Source organism: Dipodomys spectabilis, unplaced genomic scaffold (genome assembly GCF_019054845.1).
Source record: "Dipodomys spectabilis isolate Male_0828 unplaced genomic scaffold, ASM1905484v1 ptg000034l, whole genome shotgun sequence".
Taxonomy (NCBI): domain Eukaryota; kingdom Metazoa; phylum Chordata; class Mammalia; order Rodentia; family Heteromyidae; genus Dipodomys; species Dipodomys spectabilis.
The window spans coordinates 10,003,626-10,027,594 of record NW_024870711.1 but is presented as its reverse complement, the minus strand read 5'-3'; the positions used below and the strand labels follow the sequence as shown (position 1 = coordinate 10,027,594).

The following is a 23,969-nucleotide window of genomic DNA, read 5'->3' as shown; positions in this document are numbered from 1 at the left end:
AACTTTTATACAACTACTTAAAGATAATAAGCTATTAAAAGTAAGTAAAAGAAGCTAGACACGAGGGGGGGGGGGGCTCAAACCTGTAATCCAAGCTACTCAGGAGGTTCAGATCTAAGGATCATGGTTCGAAGCCAGCCAGGGCAGGAAAGTCCGTGAGACACTTTTATCTCCTATTAGCCACCAGAAAGAAGTGGTGCTGTGGCTCAAAGTGGTAGCATGCTAGCCTTGAGCAGAAAAGCTCAGGGACAGTGCCCAGGCCCCCAGTTCAAGCCCCATGACCAATAAGAAAAATAATTAAAGATAAAAATAAAGCAGACATATCAACTATTAGATGATATAGAAGCAAAGCCCACACAGTTACAGCCATTTGACTTTTGACAAAGGAGCCAACATCATGCATTAGAGAAAAGATACTCTCTTTCACAAATGGTGCTAGAAAACTGGTTATCTATTTGCAGAAGACTGAAACTTGGCCTCCTACTTTGACCCTGTAATGAAAAGCCAATTCATAATTCACAACTACAGGAAAACAAAGGGAAAATTCTGGAAGATCTTAGGTATAGGCAGTTTTTTTTAAATAGCATTCCAGTTGCTCAGGAAATAAAACCATGAATTGACAAATAGGACTACGTCAAATTAAAAAGCTTCTACAGAGCTGGGAACGTGGCTTAGTAGAGTGCTTGCCTAGCATGCATGAAGCCTTGGTGGTTCAGTTCTCAGTACCATACACACAGAAAAGCCAGAAGTGGTGCTGTGGCTCTAATAGTAGAGTGCTAGCCTTGAGCAGAAGAAGTTCAAGGACAGTTCCCCGGCCCTGGCCTGAGTTTAAGCCAGAACTACTCTCCCCCCAAAAAGCAGCTACACTTCAAAGGAAACACCTGCTAGAATGAAGAGACAACCCATAGAATGGGGGGAAAAATCTTATCAGCTATTCAACAGATAAAGGATTAATATCCAGAGCATACCAGAGCATACAAGAACTCAAAACATTAGACAGCAAGAGAGTAATCCAAGTAATTTATTACTGGTAATCATAGCATGTGGTAAATTAATTGGGCAGTTTTCAGAAGTAGAACAAATGGATAATAAATATACAAACAGTCAACATTCTTTTCCATAAAGTAAATACAGATCATAGACTATTTTATGTCACCTTAATCAGAATGGCAATCATCAAGGAAACAACAATTAATGTTAGTGAGAAAAAGGAACCCCGTCCTGTACTGCTGGTTAGAATGTAAACGAATATAACCATTATGGAAATTAGTCTCAAAGTTCACCAAAACCTTAAAGGAGACATGCTTACAATTCTGCCTTACCATACTGAGTGTATTTCTTAAGGAGTGTAAATCAGCATTCAAGGAGGAGGTGCTTGTGCATCTAGCATTGTTCACAGTGGCCAAGCAGTGAAATTAGCTTATATGTCCAAAAACTTGGATATAATAAAAATTTGTTCTGTTACACCATATGGAGTATGATTCAATTGTAAAGAAGAATGTAGTTATGTAATTTGCATGAAAAGGAACCAGAAATCATGCTAAGTCAAGCTCAAGCCAAATATGTGGAATGTAGACCTATAATGGTAATGGTACATACATGTAAAAGGTAAGCTGTGGGGTAGAAGTGAAGGGGAGGCAGAAAGGACAGGATACAAACAGGGAGAGAAGAGGATTGAAGGACAATACACACTCTCTCTCTCTCTCTCTCTCTCTCTCTCTCTCTCTCTCTCTCTCTCTTTCTCTCTCTCTCTCTCTCTCTCTCTACCTATAAAGAAACCCACTAAACACTTTGAAAAAGGTGTAGGGGAAGATATTGGAAGAGTAAGGGAATATAACTCATTCAAAGCATACTCTGTGCATCAATGGTATTATTGCAATGAAACTTCCTTGTGTTATTTATGTAAGTTAACAAAAAATTTATATTTGTAATTATGAAAAATCATAAAGGAGAATGATATTAAATATCTCCTTAATTTTTTATTTTCTCTCCTTACTGTAACAGATCATTTGAAGAATTTCTAGTTACTACCTCCTTTAGTCTATGCTGATTTATATGTTTCTAAATAAATAGATTCTTTAAAAAATTCCTTAGCTGGGTGCTGATGGCTCACCCCTTTAATAATCTTAGCTACGCAGGAGGCTGAGATCTGAGGATTATGGTTCAAAGCCAGCCCAGGCAGGAAAGTCTCTGAGACTCTTACCTCCAGTTAATCACAGAAAAAACTGGAAGTGGAGCTGTGGCTCAAGCAGTAGAGCGCTATCCTGGAGCAGAGTTCAGGGACTGTGCTTGGGTCCTGAGTAAACACTGAGGACTGGCACACACAACAAAAATGCTTTAGTCAGATCTTACATATTTTTTCTGGTCCTCCCTTTCTCCCTCCCTCTTAACCTCCCTGTTCTTCCATTTTCCCTCCTTTTCTCTACCTCTCTCTCTCTTCCCTCTCCTTTCCTCTCTATCCCTCATTTAGGGGTATGTAAAGAAATTTAAGGCATTAGTTCAATTTTTTTTTTAAATTGGCATTAGTTCAGAGAATCTCACCATGACTTACCTTTGTTTTACATTCGTGAAGTGTTTAAGCATTAAATTTTGTTACACTTGAAACATGACACTATTAGATAATGCTTAATTTTTAAAAAACATTTTTTGGGGCAGTGTGTATCCTAATCACTTATGTGACCTTTTAATAGATGTTTCTGTCTGGGCATCATTTTCAATATCATTGGATGAAGTATACTCTGGCTTGTGGATCTGGTAAAGAACTTACTTAAAAGCCACTATTGTAGTTAGATGAAGCCACGGGAAGTTAGCAGGAATGGGGGCAAAATCAGAATAATGAATTCTTCAATATGTGAGTTATGATGACATAAAAACATTAATTTGTGTCTGTTTCATTTTAGACTATAAATTGTTGAGGTAAAGGAAGAAAATGACTATAAATCCGATGTACTATTTGATATGGTAAAATTCTGGAAGATGCCTAAATTCTTGTATTTAATATACCTTCAAATGGTGTGTCACAAGGAGTGGATATGTAAGACTTACATATCTGTGTACTCAGCAGGCAGTAGATATGTCAGTTAAGATCATCCTGAGCTATATAGTAAAACTCAGTTGTGCAGAACAAAGTATTTAACATTTAACTATATGCATTTGTATTTTTCTGTAGGCCTCGAAGTAGAGGAAAAACTACAGTGGAAGATGAGGACAGCATGGATGGGCTGGAGGCGACAGAAACAGAAACTATCGTGGAAACAGGTATCAAACAAAAAATTTCCAAAATAACATATTATTTTTGTTTGTCTGTGTACTGCACTTTGCAATGTACTAGTTTAGCATTTGTCCATATACTAAAGTTTAAATCTTTCTTCTGCCTAATATATTAATCTAATGACAAAGTGAAAATTGAGTTCTCTGTTTCTCATTTTTTCCTTGAGCCTTCATTTAGTAAGAATTGCTCTTACTGTTTTATCAAAGCAAAATTAAAATTTGAAGTATTAGTAAGTCCAGGAGTTAATGTGATAGCTTATGCTGGCTGTCAGTAACCCATGCCTGTGATCCTAGTTACTTAGGAGGTGGAGATCTGAGGATCTTGGTTCCAAGCCAGCTTAGGCAGGAAAGTCCCTGAGATTCTTATTCTAATAAACCACTTAAAAACCTGGAAATGGAGCTGTGTATGGTTCATATGGCAAGAGCCCTATCCTCAAGCAAAAATGCTCAGGGATAGCGCCTAGGCTCTGAGTGCAAGAACCTGGAGACACACAGACACACAGACACACACACACACACACACACACACACACACACACACACACGGCTTATGCTATACTTTTGGATTTCGAATCATCAAGTATTTGTTTAAAACTTGTTTGGTTAATATGTATATGATGGAAAATACATTTATTTAGCAAACGCTATTATGGTATGCTGGGTTAAACAGTTTCCTGTCAGCTGGACTTCTAAATCGCCTTATGCATGTTAGTGTATATTGTGCATCTGCAAAAGAGGGTATGTAATTCAAAGAATCTTACAGAATTTTTAGACTAGTGTTGTAATAGTGTATATTGTGCATCTGCAAAAGAGGGTATGTAATTCAAAGAATCTTACAGAATTTTTAGACCAGTGTTGTAATAGTGTATATTGTGCATCTGCAAAAAGAGGGTATGTCATTCAAAGAATCTTACAGAATTTGTAGACTAGTGTTGTAATAAGTTGCCAGTGGGATTATCATATTGGAGGATTTGTGTATGAGAAAGTCTGGTAATGTTTCAACAGTTGGGTAGAATTTGGACAGTATTAGGCTTTTCCTCTGAAGTTGACAAATGTCTTGATGCTTATAGAATGCCATCCAATTTGTTTTTAGAGAAAAGTTAAAAGTACTTTATCTTTTAGAATCACAGTTTTCCAGAGAATACTTTATGGCTATCACATGTGTGTGGGCTTGCAGTATCACCTTCCTACCTAATAAGGTGTACATAAGTTAGGAAGATGACATGAAGCTTTGAAGTACAAAATCCTAAATTCACTATTTTCTGTAAATTTGTCATATTTAAACTTGAATCCATGTTCCATTAGGTTTTATTTATTTAAAATTATTTAGTTTAAAAGTTTTAGCAAAGGTTTATATCAGGATTAGAACAGGGAGAAATAGAGAAGAATATTTCTTGCTTCCCATGCAGGTATAGGAGTTAAATTCTCTATTAGTTTTTTTTTTATAGTATATTTTCTATACCATATATTAGACAAAAACCTTTTTTTTTTTTTTTTTTTTTGTTGGTTGTGGGGCTTGAACTCTGGGCTTGGGCGCTGTCCCTCAGCTCTTCAGCTCAAGGCGAGTGCTCTAACCACTTGAGCCACAGCACCACTTTCAGTTTTCTGGTGCTTAATTGTAGATAAAAGTGTCATGGACTTTACTGCCTGGGCTGGCATTGAACCGCAATGCTCAGATCTCAGACTCCTGAGTAGCTAGGATTGCAGATGTGAGCCACCTGTGCCTGGCTTAGACAAAAGTCTTTTTAAAGCTTTAAATGACATTTCCAACATGATGAGAATGTCCTCTGACCTCTTCTGCTCTACTTTCTTTCCTATCATTTAACAGATATGGCAGAATTTTCCCAGTTTATTTGTTGTGCACCCTCCATAGTACAATGTCAGTATCACCGGATGATTAGGCTTCTTCACTGTCCCCAGTTTCTAGAGTACTTAGACACATAGCAGCCTTTTGGTTCATAACTGAACAATATTACATTTTTAGGTTTTTCATTATGTAGATTTTTAAAAGTGTATACTGTCCTTGGAACATCACCACAAAACTGAATTTCAGATTTTTTTTTTCACATACGTAATAAGCCTCATAAATGGATTTTCTTATGTTATCTCTATAAGACAACATATTCGTGTGTGTGTGTGTGTGTGTGTGTGCGCGCGCGTGTGTGTGTGCATGCGTGCGCGCATGCGCGTGCGCACGTACATGTGTGCACACACAGGATTTTTGTGTGTGTGTGTGTCTGTCGTGGGGCTTGAACCCTGGGCTTGGGTGCTGTCCCTGCACTCTTCAGCTCAAGGCATGCCCCACTTCCAGTTTTCTAGTGGTTTATTGGAGATAAGAGTCTCATGGACTTACTTTCTTACCTGGGCTGGCTTTGAATCATGATCCTCAGATCTCAGCCTCCTGAGTACCTAGGATTACAGGTGTGAGCCACTGGCACGCCCAGCTCACACAGGATTTTTTTTTTTTGGGTCCGGTTGTGGGGCCTGAACTCTGGGCCTGGGTGCTGTCCCTTAGCTCTTCAGCTCAAGGCTAGCACTCTACCATTTGAGCCACAGTACCACTTCCGGCTTTTTTTTCTTTTTGCTTATGTGGTGCTGAGGAATCGAACCCAGGCCTCATGCATGCAAGGCAAGCGCTCTACCACTGAGCCACCTTCCCAGCCCTCACACAGGATTTTTATAGTGAAGTAAGGTCCAGTATATTAGTCATTGCTCTGTTTTTGTCTTAAAATATTTTGTCACCATCTAGTTTTTAATAAATACAAAGAGCAAAGAGAATACTGAGGAAAAGGAGGAAGAACCATGGTTAAAACTATTTAAGCCTGGTACTGGCGACTCACACCTGTAATCCTAGCTATTCAGGAGACTGAGACCTGAGGATTGCAGTTTGAAGTTAGCCTGGGCAGGAAAGTCCATGAGAACTCTTGTCTCCAGTTAACCACCAGAAAACCAGAAGTGAAGCTGTGGCTCCAAGTGGTAGAGCTCCAGTCTTGAGCAAAAAAAGCTCAAGGACAGTGTTCCAGGCCCTGAGTTCAAGGCTCACGATCAACAAAAAAAATCCAAACAAAAAGCTCAACAGTTGACAAATAAGTACAAATAGAGAAGAGTTCTAGATGGTTTTAGTCAAATTTAAAAGTAAACTCATTTGTTGCAAGATCTTAACCTCTTCTTGTTGTTTATAGGTTACTGTAACTCTGCTCTTGACACACTCATTTAATGTGTACAATATCAGAGTATTAATTAAAATGAGCAGCCTCAATGGTGGTTTAGGAGGGCTTATTGGGGCAATAGAACTACAGTCTGTGAGATATCAGTTTATTTTTTTTAATGTTTTTTAGTATTATTATCTTTAACAAGTTCCCATTCTACAAAACAGTATATGAGTACAAGGTGTGAGACACCAGTATATTAATACTTGTAGTAAGAAAATCTTGTCTGTCTTTTGGTGTGATAACTTACTAGTCTCTGTCAATTTCTGTGTGAATAAAACCAACTTGAATGAAGTACTAGTTACTTGAAGGAAAGTGAAATTCCATTTTTCTTCAAGAACCACACAATTAGATCTTTGCAAACTGGTTTTAATTAATTATAATTAATCATAATCCAGTTAATTATAATTCAAATTTATTTTCAAGTGTTATTATAGTTCTACTAGTGAGAACCTCTTGTCAGACTCTTCCTTCTGAGTCCTCTTAAATGAACACCTCAAAATTTTGCTGAGCTTGTTGCCCTTTAGATACAGCATTTTTCCAAGCTTATCTTTAATTTTTCCTGCCAATAGGAAATCAGCCACTCTTCTATGTACTGATGGTTCTTTTAGTGGAAAATAGTATTAGAGACAAAAATTTAGGCTGTGAATATACATTTCTTATTGCTTCTGGTGAGAATTATTTATTAATCCACTTTAATGAAACACTAATAATTCAGTAGGGTAACTGTACACACACTATTGAATATGAGTTCATAATGGTACTTCCACATCATCTGTAACACTTCATTATAGGTGTTATTATTTAAAAAATTGTTATTATAAAGGTGATATACAGAAGGAGTATAGTTTTGCTAGTCAGATAATGAGTTCTTTTTTTTTTTCTTTTTTCTTTTTCTTTTTTGTTGGTTGTGGGCTTAAACTCAGAGCCTGAGTTCTGTCCATGAGTTCTTTCACTTAAGGTTCAGCTCTACTGGATTTTGGGTGGTTAGTGGGAGCTAAGAGTCTCATATACTTCCTTGCATGGGGGGTTGGCTTTAACAGCAGTCCTCAGATCTCAGCCTCATGAGTAACTAGGATTACAGATGTGAGCCACCAGTGACTGGCTGAATACATTTCTTTTTTGGACAGTGTCACCTCTTCTCTCGCTCTTTCCTATAGGCATTATTTTAAAATTTATATTCATTAGTGCTGTTTATTATTTCATCTTTTAATGGACATATAGTAAGTCTACATATATATTTATTGAATTCAATATGACATTGTAATCTATGTACACTGTTTGGTAAGATCAGGGTAACTGACATATCTACCACCTCACGTATATGCCCATTTAAACTCTCATCAATTATTTTGAAATATTTAATTATTTGTTGTTAACCATAGTAAGCCTATTTTGTTCTAGTGCATTAGAAGTTACTTGACTTCCTGTTATCTACCTTCATCCATGTAACTATTATCTATCCTTTCTCCATTCCATTCTCGTGTGTGTGTGTGCGTGCGTGCGTGCGTGTGTGTGTGTGTGTGTGTGTGTGTGTGTGTTGGACAGAGCCTAGGCACTATCTCTTAGTTTCTTTTTGCTCCAGGTTAGTGCTCTATCACTTGAGCCACAGCTCCCCTTCCAGCTGTTTGCTGGCTAATTGGAAAATAAGTCTTTGTTGCCTTTGGTCCTGTGTGCATCATGGAATGAGTGTGTCAGAGGAGGCTGGGAAGCAAAAGGGAGGAAGGGGCTGTGTCTGGTTACCCGCTGCAAGGGCATGCCACTAATAACCTAACTTCTCACTAGGCAGACCTCACCACTTCCTAACAGTGAACATAGGCTTGGACCAAACCTTTAACCCATGGGCTTTTGAGGGGACATTCCAGATCCACACTGTAGTATCATACTATCTTAGATTATCTTCTGGTCTGCTTATGTTCACTTTTAGCTGTTATATAAGGACCATTGGTTCTTATTTTGTGGTGACTTTTAGCTCACAGATAAGATGGGAGTCTTCTTCCTCTAATAAGATATATAAATTGTTCTTCAAAAGTTTTTCATATATACATCAATATCAATATATATGTATACATATCACTTTAATTCAGTTACTTTTTGGTCCATTAATGATTTAATGAATGGTTATATGCATGATTTTAAAGTATGTATGTTTGTCTTAACACCCTGTGTATTTCTTCATTTTCAAGAAAGAAATTTCAATGATCAGGGCTGGGAATATGGCTTAGTGGTAGAGTGCTTGCCTAGAATGCATGAAGCTCTGGGTTCGATTCCTCAGTACCACACACACAGAAAAAGCCAGAAGTGGCGCCGTGGCTCTAGTGGTACAGTGCTAGCCTTGAGCATAAGAAGCTCAGGTACAGTGCCCAGCCCTGAATTTAAGCCCCAGGATTAGCAAAAAAAAGAAAAGAAAAGAAATTCAATGATCATCACAGTCTCAAACCATTATACAGTTGGAGTGCAACTATTAATTGATACCAGATTATAGTAGTATATGTAGTTTAGAGATTTGAATTTCCTCCCTCCCTCCCTCCCTCCCTCCCTCCCTCCCTTCCTTCCCCTTCCCACCATGTTTGCTATGGAAGTTTAGAATTGACATTTCTTTTTTGCATGATCAGTTTTTATTATGGTACTTCTCCCACTAATTTTTAGTGTGTTTTATATCTAGTTATAGTAGCATAGTGTTGCTATCTGCCAGAAAGTTCAGGCATTCTCCCTTGGTTGCCTGGTGAGATTAGTTTGCTGGTCTCTGGAGGACCATGTGGTGAATGGTGGATTGGAACCCAGGGTCATGTGTGGCCTGGAGCAAAGCCCTCCTGGGCACTATTCATGTCATGGCTGATACCAGTATTTGAATTAGTACTTTGAAATTTTGGATCCTAGAGTGAGGAGATGTTAGAAGCATATTTATAAAAAATTGATCTTTGTTTCTCAATTAATTACTGTTTGCTACATAGCCAGTCAACCCCTAAAATAATGGCCTAAAACAAACACTCATGGTTTTTGTTGGACAGCAGTTCAGAACAAGCTTGGCTGTGTAGTTCTGCTCTTCAGACATCACCAAAGATCACTTGTTGCTGCTCAGTGGATACCTGCCTTGGTCTAGATGAACCAAAATGCTTACATTGTTTGATTTTGGGAGAAGGGGACAGGGCTGGGTGTAGGGTGGTGGTGCTAAGGTGTGTACTAAGGGCTCTGCACTCTGGTGGTATAGTATTTACCCCAGGCCTTTTTAAAAGCTGTTTTTCAGATGCCCTGCCCCCTATCCCTACCCTGTGGCTGACTTTAGTCCTTTTTGCCTAAACTTTTCAACCGTTCTGGGCTTGCTTTTTGAATTAGGGTCTTGACACTCATCTTCATGTTTAACTACTAAGTCCTTTATTTTATTTGCCAGTCCTGCGGCTTGAACTCAGGGCCTGGGCACTGTTTCTGAGCTTCTTTTTTTCTCAAGGCTAGCTCTCTACCACTTGAGCCACAGCACCATTTCCAGCTTTTCCTGAAGATGTGGTAGTGAGGAATCGAACCCAGGGTTTCATGCATGCTAGGTAAGCACTCTACTACTGAGCCACCTTCCTGGCCCCTACTATAGTAATTTATTTGGCTAGACATAGGCCAATCATAACCTTTATCTTCTTCTTCTGCTTTTGTAGCTGGGCTGACAAGTATATACCACCATACTTACCTTTACTAGTTGAAGTGGAGTCTTGCTAAGTTTTTGTTCAGGCTGACTTCAAATCATTGTCCACCTGTCTCTGTGCCCCAAGTTGCTAGAATTACAGACATGAGCCACCATTCTTTGCCTCAATGCTTTTTTTTAAAAAGGCCTCAGTAAAATGTCAGAGTGATCATTATAAATATAAATTACTACATGATAAAGGTATATGTTTAAAATTTTTGGTTTCTTTTTATTGCAATATTCAACTGGAAAATTATATAGGAAAATGAAAGAAATTTAATAGGAACTAAAACATCTGAAGAACAGTGCACGTAAACATTGTTTGACTTTTACTTTTGATAAATATTGAGCTTTTTTTTGGTGGTGGTACTGAGCTTTGATCTTAGAGAGTAGTGTTTCTTGTTTGCTAAGCATGCATTCTACTGCTTGAGCTATACCACTGGCCTTTGTTTTTTACTCTTGTTACTTTTGATACAAGCTCCATTTGTTTGCCCAGACTACCTTGGTATGCTAAGTAAATAGCTAGCCTCTTATTTTCAGTTTCTGCTGTAGCTGGGATTTTTCTGTTGAGATGGAGTCTTTGAACTTTGCTACTGGATCCCCAATGCAGGCTTTTGCCTAAGCCTTTTGTGCTGGGGGAAAAAAAAAAATCCTAGCCAGGCACCAGCAGCTCACACCTATAATCCTAGCTACTCAGGAGGCTGAGATCTGAGGATTGCGGTTCAAAGCCAGCCCAGGCAGGAACATCTGTGAGCCTCTTATCTCTAATTAACCACTCAAAAACGCGAAGTAGTGCTGTGGCTCAAAGTGGTAGAGTGCTAGTTTTGAGTAGAAGAGCTCAGGGATAGCACCCTGCCCTGAATTTAACCCCCATGAACAACCCCCCCCCCAAAAAAAAAACACATAAAAAACTGTAATAGTAATATGTATTTTTAGTAACATATTACTATGGTTAACTAGAAAGAGCTCACGTCACCTGTAAACATGTTAAATCAGCGTTTCAGTTTGTACATTCACTTTTACTGGTTTACATGTTCTGTGAAAGTGAGGACTATGTTCATATTTTTAGTGTTGGTTATTTAGGGAGTTTAGTGAGTAAGGAGAGGTTGAATAACGAGTTTGTAATGAGGAGCTAGTGATTGGGCTTTCCAACACAGATGTAGTGGGTGTTCTCAATGAGACACATACACCTTGGACAATGGGTCACACTGCAGCTTTCCACCTCTGCTGTTTGAAAGAAGGAAGGCATGGTTGGAAAGCATGTGATTATTTAATGTTTCAGGTATATTTTCTTCTTTAGTTTTCATGTGAAGAAAGTATGAAAAGTATTGCATTCTGCTGGGGTGAAGTAATGATATATTAGTTTCTTAGCACAGAGCCAGGGAACACTAAGAACATGTCCTTTCTAGTCTGTTACTCTCAGGAGGTAGATGAGGTGGGCAAGAACATAACAACAGTGTGTGTTGATAATCAGAGTACTAGCCACATGGGTACTCTAGACTCAGTGCTTTTCATGCTTTATCTGTTTTTGATCCTAAAAGTATGATGTCACCTACTGTAGGTATATTATCTGTCTTTCAAGAGCAGACTGCTCAAAATGAGGTTAAGTCACCTGCCAGGTCCCGGTGAGAACCCATGACTAAGCTAAGATGTGAAGAGTACCATTAAATATCAGAACTTAGACTTTTTTTTCCCCCAGCCTTAGCTTTATATCAACAGCCAACTTTTGGTTTAAACTGTTTATTTTCTTTGATTTTTTTATTTTTTATTGTTTTTGTTTTTAAAATTCTTTTTTCTTTATTATTATTTTTGTTGGTTTTTGGTTTAAACTTTTTTTTTTTTTTTTTGCTGGGAGTGTGAGGGAGGATCGGTTGTGGGGTTTGACCTCTGGGCCTGGGTGCTGTCCCTCAGCTCTTCAGCTCACGGCTAGTGCTTTACCTCTTGAGCCACAGCACCACTTCCAATTTTCTGGTGATTTATTAGAGATAAGAGTCTCCTGGCCTTTCCTCCCCAGGCTGGCTTCGGGCTGGGAAGGTGTCTCAGTGGTAGAGCGCTTGCCTTGCATGCATGAGTCCCTGGGTTCGCTTCCTCAGCACCACATAAGCAAAAAGAAAAAAGCCGGAAGTGGCACTGTGGCTCAAGTGGTAGAGCGCCAGCCTTGAGCTGAAAAGCTGAGGGACAGCGCCCAGGCCCAGAGTTCAGGCCCCACGACCGGACCCAAAAATAAACAACTGATCCTCAGATCTCAGCCTCCTGAGTAGCTAGGATTATAGGCATGAGCCACTGGCGTCTGGCTGTTTTTTGGTTTAAACTTTTTATAGAGCTGCTTAGTTAGTAAGGGTCTGTGCATAGATAGTTTTCACCTTTAAGAATTGTTTCTTAAATAAAGGGAGGTATAGAATAAAAATACGTAAGTCAGAGGTTAGAACCACTTTATATCCTTGAAAGGTTTTCTTGTCACTCAATGATACTGTTTTTGAAGTGAACAGATGCTGCCTTTCTCTTAGGATTTTCCTTGCCATGGTTAGGTTCTTCAGTAGTAAGTTACCACTGCACTTGTGCCACCTAGTGGCTGGAGATGACCCACGGGTAGAACTATGAGTGGGTGGTGAACTTCCACCCACTGTCCCACCCCCAGGGTTGTGGCAGCCTCCACTTTTCTGACTTCAGTGCATTTCGTGATAACGAATAATTGTTTATATTTAGGTTAAGTTTTAAGTACGGGGGAAGATACCCTGGGTAATTTATACACAAAACAAAAACTGCACTGAAGAATTTCAGATGCGAAACGTGTCAGTTCCAGTTTCCACTGGTGTTGGCTGCAGGCAGTTTGAACAAGGAGTGTCCATGAAAGCCAGACATTTCACTAAGTGGCTGAGGAGCTGAGCCTGGACTATTTTCCTTGGGTGAAGGGTCTTTTTCTAGACACAGGATTAGCTGTTGCTTCTATCTGCATATTTAGCTCGGATCTGTAGATGACTGATAGCATAGGTTATCAGGAGTCCTTCCTCCAGAGCACCTCTGCATGACATCTCCATCCCTGGGTGACATCATTTTCAGCCACCTCAGTCTTTATCACATTTTTCTGCCAAAGTGTGACCGTGTTTTGAAGACTAAGGCTAGGAGAAGAGGGAGAGACATAAGCACTAGCCTATTTATCCAGTAAGGTCTAACTTGTTGATCAAATTGTCGGGATTTAAAGATAGCTTCTATTATTATCTATAGTTTAGTATACTTAAAGATAGCTTTTATTTTTTCTTTTGTGTGTTATGGGAACTGCTGTTTCTTAGGAAGAAGTACAAGACTTTTTTCTTACTAGTTTAAGGAATAAAAATGTAGTCATGGGTATAGGTAGAAACTTTCTGAAAAGAGTCCCAGGGCGCATAACAAATAAGGGCGAGACTTGACAAGTAGGATTACATCAAAATAAAAAGCTTCTGTACACCTAAGGACATCGTTACTAAACTAGAAAGACAACAGGCTGGGAGAAAATCTTTACCAGCAATATATCAGACAAAGGCCTAATATCCAAAATATACGTGGAGCTCAAGAAACAAACCCCTCCCAAAGCTAATAAACCAATCACTAAATGGGCAAAGGAGCTAAGGAGAGACTTCTCAGAAGAAGTAAGAATGGCAAAGAAACATGAGGAAATGTTCCCTTCACTGGCCATCAAGGGGAAATGCAAATCAAAACATCCCTGTGATACAACCTCACAATCTTAGAATGGCCAACATTGTGAATTCGAACAACAAGAAATGCTGGCAGGGATGTGGGGACAAAAGAGTCCTATTGCATGTTGGTGAAAATGTAAACTAGTACAGTCTCTCTGGACAGCAGTCTGGAGGTTCCTCAAAAAATTAAACATAGACCTCTCCTACAACCCAACCATAGGGCATCTACGCAGAACATCACAAGCCAGGATACCACAAAGACAAACTGCACATCCATGTTCATTGCCACACTAATTATAATAGTCAAGATATGGAAATAACCCAGATGTCCTATAAAAATAGATGAGGGGATCCAAAAAATATGGTACCTATACACAATGGAATTTTATATAGTCATTAGGAAGAATAATATTATGTCATTTGCAGGGAAATGGATGGATCTGGAACAAATCATGTTAAGTGAGGCATGTCAAGCCCAGAGAGACAAACAACACTTTCTCTTATTTGTGGAAGTTAGATCTTAAACACAGTGGAATATGATAAATTACATAGGATTCTAGACACTCACACATAGTGAAACCAAAAGAGGATACTCAGGGGAAAAACACAGGGACAAGGCCTCTGTGCCTCTTTATAAATCTCAAAACAAACACCAAGATATGGAAGCAAAAGGTCTCTTTTTGTTGTTGTTTCTGTTTTCTTTCCTTTCTACATGGTTCATTTGTGTGTCTGTTTTTTTTTGGGGGGGGAGGGTAGTGGAGAGGGCAGATCTTGAGGGGAAAAAAGGAAAAAGTACAGCAGTGGTCCTCACTGGACACTGTTGAAAGTGAACTAGACAGCTCATGGGTGGAGATGAGAGGGAGATACTGGAAGACAGGGAGGAATAATACTGTACAAAAGGAAATGTGCTGATTACCTGACTTACGTAACTGTAGTCTCTCTGTGTATCACCTTTGTAATAGTAATGAGGTAAATTTTTAAAAACACAGTTAATAAACATAGATCCAGCTAAACATCATTAAGCACCACATGATCTTTCTTTGCAAGACCCAGTAACTACAGATTTCTCCCAGACTATATAGCCAAGAAGCTGCAGAAACCTCTCTCCATCTTCAGGACTACTGTCCCAATTCAGAAAGATGAGGTAAATCACATAGCTCACCCAATGCAGTAACAAATGCTATCGTACTGAATCCATCTCATGAAAATGCCTTCTCAAGTGTGCTTCTGATCATAGAATACTTATCCAAATGAACTCCAGGAAATGGCACCAAGTGTTTTTTTCCCTTTTGTTTTTGTTTTCTTTTTCCCTTTTCTTGTTTGTTCATTGTCTTTGGGAGGGCAAGGGGTCACAGAAATGGAGGGAAAAGGGTGAACAAATGCAGCAATGGTACTCATTAGACACTATGTTCAAAATGAACTGTGTAACTTGTGAGTAAGGATGGGAGGGAGAACTGAGAAAAGAGCAAGGGAGGGTGACAGTGTCAAAAAGAATTGTAGTCATTACCTGGCTTAGGCAGCTGTAACCCCTCCGCACACCAACTTTGTAATAACAATAAAAAATTTTAAAAGTAAAAATACAAGCTAGAAATAAAACCAAAGTTCATCACTCTTTGTTTCTTTAGCAGATCTAGGTTAGGAACATGAGTACAACTAGTATCATTAGTAGTGGAAAAAGTAGAACAGGATGGACTCTCAAAGCCAGCTTTGCCACAATCCTCCTGGAATCCAAAGTGGTTTGGACTCCCTTTTTTTTTTTTAGTAAATAAGTAGTAAATAAAATCAGTCAAATAAAATGATAATTGGATTTTTTCAAATTAGGAAACCTCACTTTTTAATGTAGATTAAATACAGAAGTAAGCTAGGCTTCTGTGGTTCATACCTGTAATCCTAGCTACTCAGGAGGCTAAAATTTGAGGATCAAGGTTCAAAACTAGCTCAGGCAGGAAAGGCCATGAAACTCATTATTACCAACAAACCATCAGCAAACCAGAAGCGGCGCTGTGGCTCAGGGTAGAGCACTAGCTTTGAGCAGAAAAAGCTCATGGAGAGTGCCCAGTTCCTGAGTTCAAGCACCACGACTCCCCCTCCCCCCAAAAAAACAAACAAAAAACAAACATCTGATTTTAAAAGATTATGTTCCTGAAAACCAACTAACCTACCATTAATGTGTTTACCATTGCCGTTTCTTTCTGTCTCTGTGTAGAGAGACAGAAATGAACACTCTCATTCTTTGTTTCTCCTTAGTTTTAACTGCTAGCATTTTCTAAAAATCATTAGAAGTACTAGGTATTTTCCTTCTCTTGCTGGGTTGGGGCAGGAGGCACAAAAAAGGTACCAGCTGGGACTATTTTATAATTTTCCAGAAGAAAAGTTTGCTTAGGCATTGTAAGTGGTAGGCAGCAGCATCACTGCAGGGAGCAGCTTGGGATGAACAGAGGTGTGTATCAGAAGTGTCTCACGGAATGTAATGGTGTTCCCAGCAGTGAATCCCTCTTGGCTTTCTGTCTATAAGTGCCTGAGGCCCCAATCAGTTTTTTGTTTTTTTTTTGATTGTTATTATAAGGCTGATGTACAGAAGTGTTACACTTACATAAATCAGGTAAAGAGTACAATTCTTTTTGAACAACGTCACCCCTTCCCTCCCTCTCCCCCAGTTTTTCCCTTCCCTCCCCACTCACAAGTTGTATAGTTAAACAGTGTCTAGCGAGTGACCATGGCTGCATTTGCTCACTTTTTGTCCTTCCATTTCTGTGCAACCTTACCCTCCCCTCCCAAAGGCATATAAATGAACATATAGAACAAAGAGGAAAGAAAGCAAAAAACAGCAAAAATAAAGAAAACCTCCTGTTTGCATTTCCTGGAGTTCATTTTGATAAATTCTATTTTGTATGATCACATGCATATCGGCATTGTACCTTTCTGTTCCTCTCCTAAGAGTATTCTTTTGGTCTCACTGGGTATGTGAATGTTTAGGCCCCATTCTTAATCCCTTTCCTCTCTCTTGTCTACTTGTTATTCCTTAGTGTTAAGAACGGCACAAAAAATATATTCCCACATATGTTCTGGGCTTCTCTAAGTAGAAATAAATTGTTTCTACAATAGCTTTTTTTTTTTTTCCCAGTTGTGGGGCTTGAACTCTGGGCCTGGTGCTGTCCCTGGGCTCTTCAGTGCAAGGCTAGTACTCTACCACTTGAGCCACAGTGCCACTTCCAGCTTTTTCTGCTTATGTGGTACTGAGGAATCGAACCCAGGGCCTCATGCATGCAAGGCAAGCACTCTACCACTGAGCTACCTTCCCAGCCCTACAATAGCATTTTTATATATGGTCATTTGATAATACTTCGAATAACAACCTGGCAGAGATGGCTCTCCAGCAGGCAGAACTTGATTTCTTTCAGTGGTTGGTAGTAAAAGCTCTAAAGAGCAGGCAACATAGAATAATAACCTGTGATTTCCCTAGAGCTACAGGCTTTGTACATACAGTCTGTTTTCTAAATTATTGCAGATCACTATTATATTAAGTCCTTATGTAACATGAAAAGTGTCACTTAATTTTTAAGTTTCAGTATCAGTGTCTTATGGCTTGATTGACAAGCTACTTAAGATAGTTCTTAAGTTCTCCACTTTTGTGTTGACTAATGAGTGGCTCTGCTGTGACAGATTTCAAGACACAATGATGGCATACATAAAACTAAATTTTTCTCACACAGTGTAATTTCAGTGGTAGCTTATGATCAATGAGGCTGTTAGCTACAGGGGCTCGCTGATGGCCAGGTTTCTGCCATCTTGTTTCTCTGGAGTACTGCCTCATTGGCAATACTGCTCGATGGCTGTTTTGTCCATTCCAGGATGTAAGAAAGATGGACTCACATTAGCCAGGAGCAGATCACTTCCTTTCAGGAGATTGAGGCATAGTCACTTCTGACCAGTTCTATCGGCATGGACTTGCCATGCATGGCTGCAAAGAAGGCTGGAAAATGTGTGTGACTGAGGCCAGAAGCATGACCTCTTGAAACTTGAAAAGGATAGAGTATGGATTTTTGTCCTTGGTCTATTTTCTTTGAGACTATGTGGTTTGTCTTATATCTGTATCTTCACATATTGTGGATTTGGGTACTTTTTTGGTGTGATAGAAATTGCATGCATTTTCTCATTGTGACACATTCATTTTGGTCTTGGGATCTTTTGTCATATAGAAATTAAAATTTTTAATGTGAAATCTGTAGATTTTTTTAAAGATCCCTTTTCATTTTTTCAAAAATACATATTAAGTAGCTGTACAAAGGAGTTGTCATTCAACAAAGCAGTTTATGAATACATTACGTCTTGATCGATGTTACCCTAGGATGATGATGCTGTTGCTTCTGCTTCTGCTTCTGCTGCTGCTGCTGCTCCTCCTCCTCTTCTTCCTCCTCCTCCTCCTCTTCTTCCTCATCCTCCTCCTCTTCCCCGTCTTCTTCTTCTGGTCCATCATGGGGCTTGAACTCTGGGCCTGGGCACTATCCCTCAGCTCTTCAGCTCGAGGTAAGCACTCTACCACTTGAGCCACAGTGCCACTTCCAGTTTTCTGGTGGTTAGTTGTAGATAAATCTCTTGGACTTTTCCTGCCAGGGCTGGCTTTGAACCACGATCCTCAGATCTCAGCCTTCTGAGTAGCTAGGATTACAGGCATGAGCCACTGGTGCCCGGTAGGATTCATTTTTTTTTAATAAGGTTTTTTTTTTTTTTTGTCGTGGGGCTTGAACTCTGGGCTTGGGTGCTGTCCTTGTGCTCTTCAGCTCAAGGCGAGCGCTTGATTGCTTGAGCCACAGCACCACTTCTGGTTTTCTAGCGGTTTATTGGAGATAAGAGTCTCACAAACTTTCCTGCCCGGGCTGGCTTTGAATCACGATCCTCAGATCTCAGCCTCTTGAGTAGCTAGGATTACAGGTGTGAGCCACTGGCTCCCGGCTTAGGATTCATTTTTAATAGAAGTTTATATACTTGTAGATTTCACTCTATGTACTTCTATATCAACTTTGTCTCTGGGACAAATAGGATACCTTGATTGATAAGCTCCATAAAAAGTTTATGGTTAAGTTTTCAATTTCAGTTTCAGAAAGGGGAAAGAAACATGCTATTTTAACTCTTAAAACCCAAACCATCACGTATCTGATGCCTCATGTGATCATTCGTTTTATTTGACAGGCTTCACAATTATTTGTAGTTTTTCTGACTACACAGTTAATAGTTGGGAGAATTGTTCTTTTTTGTCTCCGCAAAATACTTTCCTAAAATTTATTTTGAATTTTGAGGACAATGACAAAGGGGAGTCAAATTGAAGTGCTGGTACAAGAGCAAGGAAATGAAGTGTGCAATGAAATTTATCGCACGAACTGCTAAGATGTGTCTCCTGTGCATTTAGAAAAAAACTGACTTGGGCTGGGTGTTGTGGCCCACATCTAGAATCAGTCCTAGCTACTCAGGAGGCTGAGGTCTGAGGATCAGGGTTCAAAGCTAGCCTGGGAAGGAAACTTGGTGAGACTCTTATCTCCAGTGAACCACCAGAAAACCAGAAGTGAAGTGGTAACTCAAAGTGGTAGACTGTTAGCCTTGAGCAGAAAGCTCAGGGAACACCCCTGAGTTTAATCACCAGGACAGACCCCGTGGTGGGGTGGGGAGGAGGAAGTGAAAAAAAAATGGGGCTTTTGGTGCTGGTGTCTCACTTCTAATCCTAGCTGTGCTGGAGGTTGAGATCTGAGGAGCATGGTTTGAAGACCGCCTGGGCAGGGAAGTCCGTGAGACTCTTCATTCCAGTTAACCAACAAAAAATGGAATGGAGCTTAGGCCTCAAGTGGTAGAGCTCAAGGACAGTGTCTAAGCCCTGGGTACTGCAAGTCCTATGCCCAGCCAAGTCTGGAAGGAGTAGATACACAGTCTAGGAAGGTTGTTGGAACCTGGTTGACAACTTCTTCAAGGAAAAACTTGAAGGATATGTATAGGCTGTACTTGAATTTAGGGATTTAAAAGAAATCAGATGAGAGATTTTAGGCATTTAATCTTCATTAGCAATCTTATGAAGACTATGGTAGTTTTATAACAGTAAAAGACAGATGATTTTGTATATATTAAATAATTAGTATATGGTTAACTTGATAGCTGAGACTTGTTTCTTATGACGCCAAGTCTTGTTTTCATCACTTTTAAACAGAAATAGAAGAGCTTTTCCCTAAGGAAGAAACAGTTCTGACTTGAAGTGAATTTTCAGGGTTTTTGAAGCTCCTGGATTGTTATTAGTTATGTTGCCATTTGTGGGTATTGATGAGAACAGTTGCTAAGTAGGATGGGTGTGTTACTAGAGAAAGGAGGAAGGTAATAGAATTTGGTTGCTCACAAGTGCCATTTCATGAAGTTGATGGTAAAAGATAGGAAGATGGAGAAGAGCCGTTTGAAGAACTTTTAAGATTTGTATTGGGAAGATACAGAAAGGTGTAAATACATTTCCAGTTGAGAAAAATCTATGTTCCAGCCAAGAACATGAATTGCATTAGAAGCAGTGATGGAGAGAGAGAGGTAGTGTCCCTTCATTCAGGTAACAGTGTGAAAGACAGGAGAATATACCATTTTTGTTTGAAGAGAATGTTAGGTGTAGAGGTTGCCTTCTGAGAAGGTATGTGTAGGGCTTTTAGGGTTACAGCCCTGAGGAGGATTGTAAAGGGCAGTAGAAGCAAGGACTGATTTTACAACTATTTAGCTTTTAGAATGACTAATAACTAAACTGCATAATGAAGTGTTTTAAATTAATGGTAACTTCAGTTTATAAAATATGAAGCAATGTTAAAAACAAATCACTAAATATCAAATACTATGATTTTGAAAATAAGGTTGTAAGCATTACAAACTAGGCTGAGAATTTTGAGTCAGTTGTGCTTGGAAAAATAAAATTGTACAAGCAAATATATACAGTGTTTTACATTATTTTAATTATAGTTTTGTTGGAGCAAATATACATAGTTCTGTTATGTATGCGAACTCTTCCTACATTTGTGAAGTATTGTCATTTCTTGTTTCTTTTTTCCAATGCTGTTGTATGCATTATAGATAACAGCACCAATGATGGACATACATGAATAAATGACTCTATATCCTCTTGTTTACTGTGAAGCAGAAGTCAAAGAACAGTCTGCAGAAGAGGATGCTGAAGCAGAGGTGGAAAACAGCAAGCAGCCAGCCCCAGCTCTCCAGCGATCTGTGTCTGAGGAATCTGCTAACTCCCTGGTCTCTGTTGGTGTGGAAGCTAAAATCAGGTTAGAATATGAATAGAGCTGGATTGAGCTGGATTGGAGATTATTGACAGAAAAATAGGCAGTAATTTGAATGCATAGAAAGTTCTGGGAGATGGGTTTAGGATTTCAGTGCGGATAGAGTTTTATTGTGTAGTCATTTTAAATCTGAGGCTTACACTTGTGTATGTCATTGGAGTACAAGATGACTCTGGACCTTGGTGATTGTACAGTAGGCTGGGATGTCACTCTGGTCAATGCTGATGAGTACAGGATGTCAGCATTATGCTGTTCCTGGCCCAAGAAATGACTGAGCACTTCCCTTAGAATGACATTTTGATACTTCCCTAGGTGCTTAAATTTATACTCTTTTTCCTTATTTTTCTCCCCAGTCATTTTTCTTAATATTGATTTGTAGAATAGTGGGTTTTGTTGTGACATTTTCATACTTTCATCTTACATATTTTGATCATGTTTTCTTTCTATCATCTTCTTCCTCCTCCTCCTTCTTCCTTTTACTTATTTTCCTCTTCCTCTTCTTCCTCCTCCTTCTTTGTTTTTTCTTTTGGTCCTGGGACTTGAACTCAGGGATTGCATGTTGTCCCTGAGCTTTTCTTTGCTCGAGGATAGCGCTCTATCACTTGAGCCACAGCTTATTTCACAGCTTTTGAGATGAGTCTTACAGAACTTCCTGCCTGCCCAGGCCAGCTTCAAACTGCGATCCTTAGATCTCAGGATTACAGGTGTGACCCCTTGGTGTCCTGTTCCCATTCTTAAAAAAAAAAATACAGGACATTGTAACCTATCAGTGTTCAGCTTCAGCTTTGAAGTTTTGTTATTTTTTAGGCCCTATTTTAAGGCAATATACAAAACTTAAATTATTGATTTTTTTTGGTACTTGAATTTTCTTGAAGTTTTTCTTTTCTTTTTTGTTTTGTTTTGTCTCACTTTTGGTACATCTTTCTGTCTTTTGCTGGATTCTGTGAAGACATTTCTTTATAATGTTAGAGTCTTGAATAACTTTTCTTTACCTTTTCTAGTTTTTGGTGCTCCCCTCCCCTGGGGGAAGGTGTGTCCAGCCTGACAGCTGTATGTCTTACATGTGACCATATGAGCCACACATGCAAATGCATGTACAGTGTTGGTTTTTCCCTAGACTCCAGACTCCTGTGTCTGTCAGCTTGACATGTCTTTGTGGAAGTCATACCCTAAACTAGATTCTGCTTCTACCACTGCTTCACACTTGCTTCCTTCCCTGTCTTCCCCATCTCAATAAATAATACCAATATTTTACCCAGTTTTTGTCTCCTTCTGGAATGTTATGTAATATGCTTGAAAAGGAGAATTGCATCTGTATAGTTGTTAATTCAAGTTTGCTTTTCTTATGATATAATCACAGAATAGATTATAAAAGTGAACATAATTTTTAAGCAGAAGATCTAGAGTTGGTTACTGAAAGTTGATGAATGAAGAGATTTTTCTTCCTTTGCCTTTCTTCTTTTTTCATGTTTTCTAGTGAACAGCTCTGCGCTTTTTGTTACTGTGGGGAGAAAAGTTCCTTAGGACAAGGGGACTTAAAACAATTTAGAGTCACGCCAGGACTTGTTTTACCTTGGAAAAACCACCCTCCTACCAAGGACATTGATGACAACAGCAGTGGGACTTGTGAGAAAACACAAAATTCTGCTCCACGAAAGCAAAGAGGACAGAAAAAGTAAGTAGTTTTGAACTTAAATTATTGAGATAGAATAAGACACTTAGCTACTTTATTTCCATTGTAGTGTTTATAAATTTACATGTGGAGTTGTTAACTGTCCAACATTTTTTCATGCATTTCCCATTTAGCCAATACTTTGTGAATCATTATTAACCCAATAATCCTTTTCTCAAAAATTTTCTTACTTTAAAAAAGTATATTGTCACCAGGCGCCAATGGTTCACGCCTGTAATCCTAGCTACTCAGGAGGCTGAGATCTGAGGATCGTGGCTCAAAGCCAGCCAGGGCAGGAATCTGTGAGACTCTTATCTCCAATTAACCATCAGAAAACTGGAAATGGTGGTGTGGCTCAAGTGCTTGAGCGCTTACCTTGAGCTGAAGAGCCTAGGGACAGTGTCCAGGCCCAGAGTTCAAACCCCATAACGGCCAAAAAAAAATTGTTTGTTGTCTTAATTGTGTATTAGTGCATCAGTTTGATAAGAAAAAAATTAAAAATATGTAACTTTTTTGGAGAAAAATGTAAAGACTATAACACAAACTGAGAAGGAATTCGTAACCGGAAAGAAGGTAAAAACTTATGAAATAGTTCCTTTTCCTTTTTTTTTTAAGGATTTGTAAAAACAGAATTATTTATTAGGATATGAAGAACATAGGGAGGGGAGTGGTTTGGTAACAGTGAGTAAACATCCCTTGAACACTTAAGTTCTGTGTTTTAATTTCATGCCTTAACATTCAAGTGGAGAATTTATTCATTCTATTATTTCTGATCACATTAATCCTTTTCCTTCTTGTAAACAGTTTTAGTTGTTTGTATGAGTGTAATGTAATAGCAAAGCCAGACTTGTTTTTCCTGTGTCTTTTGTGACATTCATTTTTATACTTATATTCTCATTTTATTAATGTCTTTATCTACTTGATGTTTCAGAGACTATTGAGCTGTCCTATAAAATCTTAATCATAATATAGCTCCCTTTCCCTATATAACTAACTTTTAAAAGATAAAATACTTGCATTACTACATACACATGTCTTTATTCATGCACATATTGTAGTTACATAGAATTCTTGTCTAATGTGCTTTTCAAATTTTTTGTACAATTGTATTTAAAGGTCATACTAATATATGAACACAGCTCTGCTGGTTAGGGTGAAAGAACTTTC

At 38.9% G+C, this 23,969-nt stretch overlaps 1 protein-coding gene across 1 annotated transcript in view; it reads left to right on the top strand.

Moving 5' to 3' along the window:
* Kmt2c (lysine methyltransferase 2C) overlaps window positions 1–23,969 on the top strand; it is a 239,075-nt gene that overhangs the window by 56,676 nt on the left and 158,430 nt on the right. The window contains exons 2-4 of the mRNA XM_042677114.1: window positions 3,170–3,258; window positions 20,974–21,115; window positions 22,608–22,805. Of these exons, the coding sequence (XP_042533048.1) occupies window positions 3,170–3,258; window positions 20,974–21,115; window positions 22,608–22,805 (429 nt within the window). The remainder of the gene's footprint in view (window positions 1–3,169; window positions 3,259–20,973; window positions 21,116–22,607; window positions 22,806–23,969) is intronic.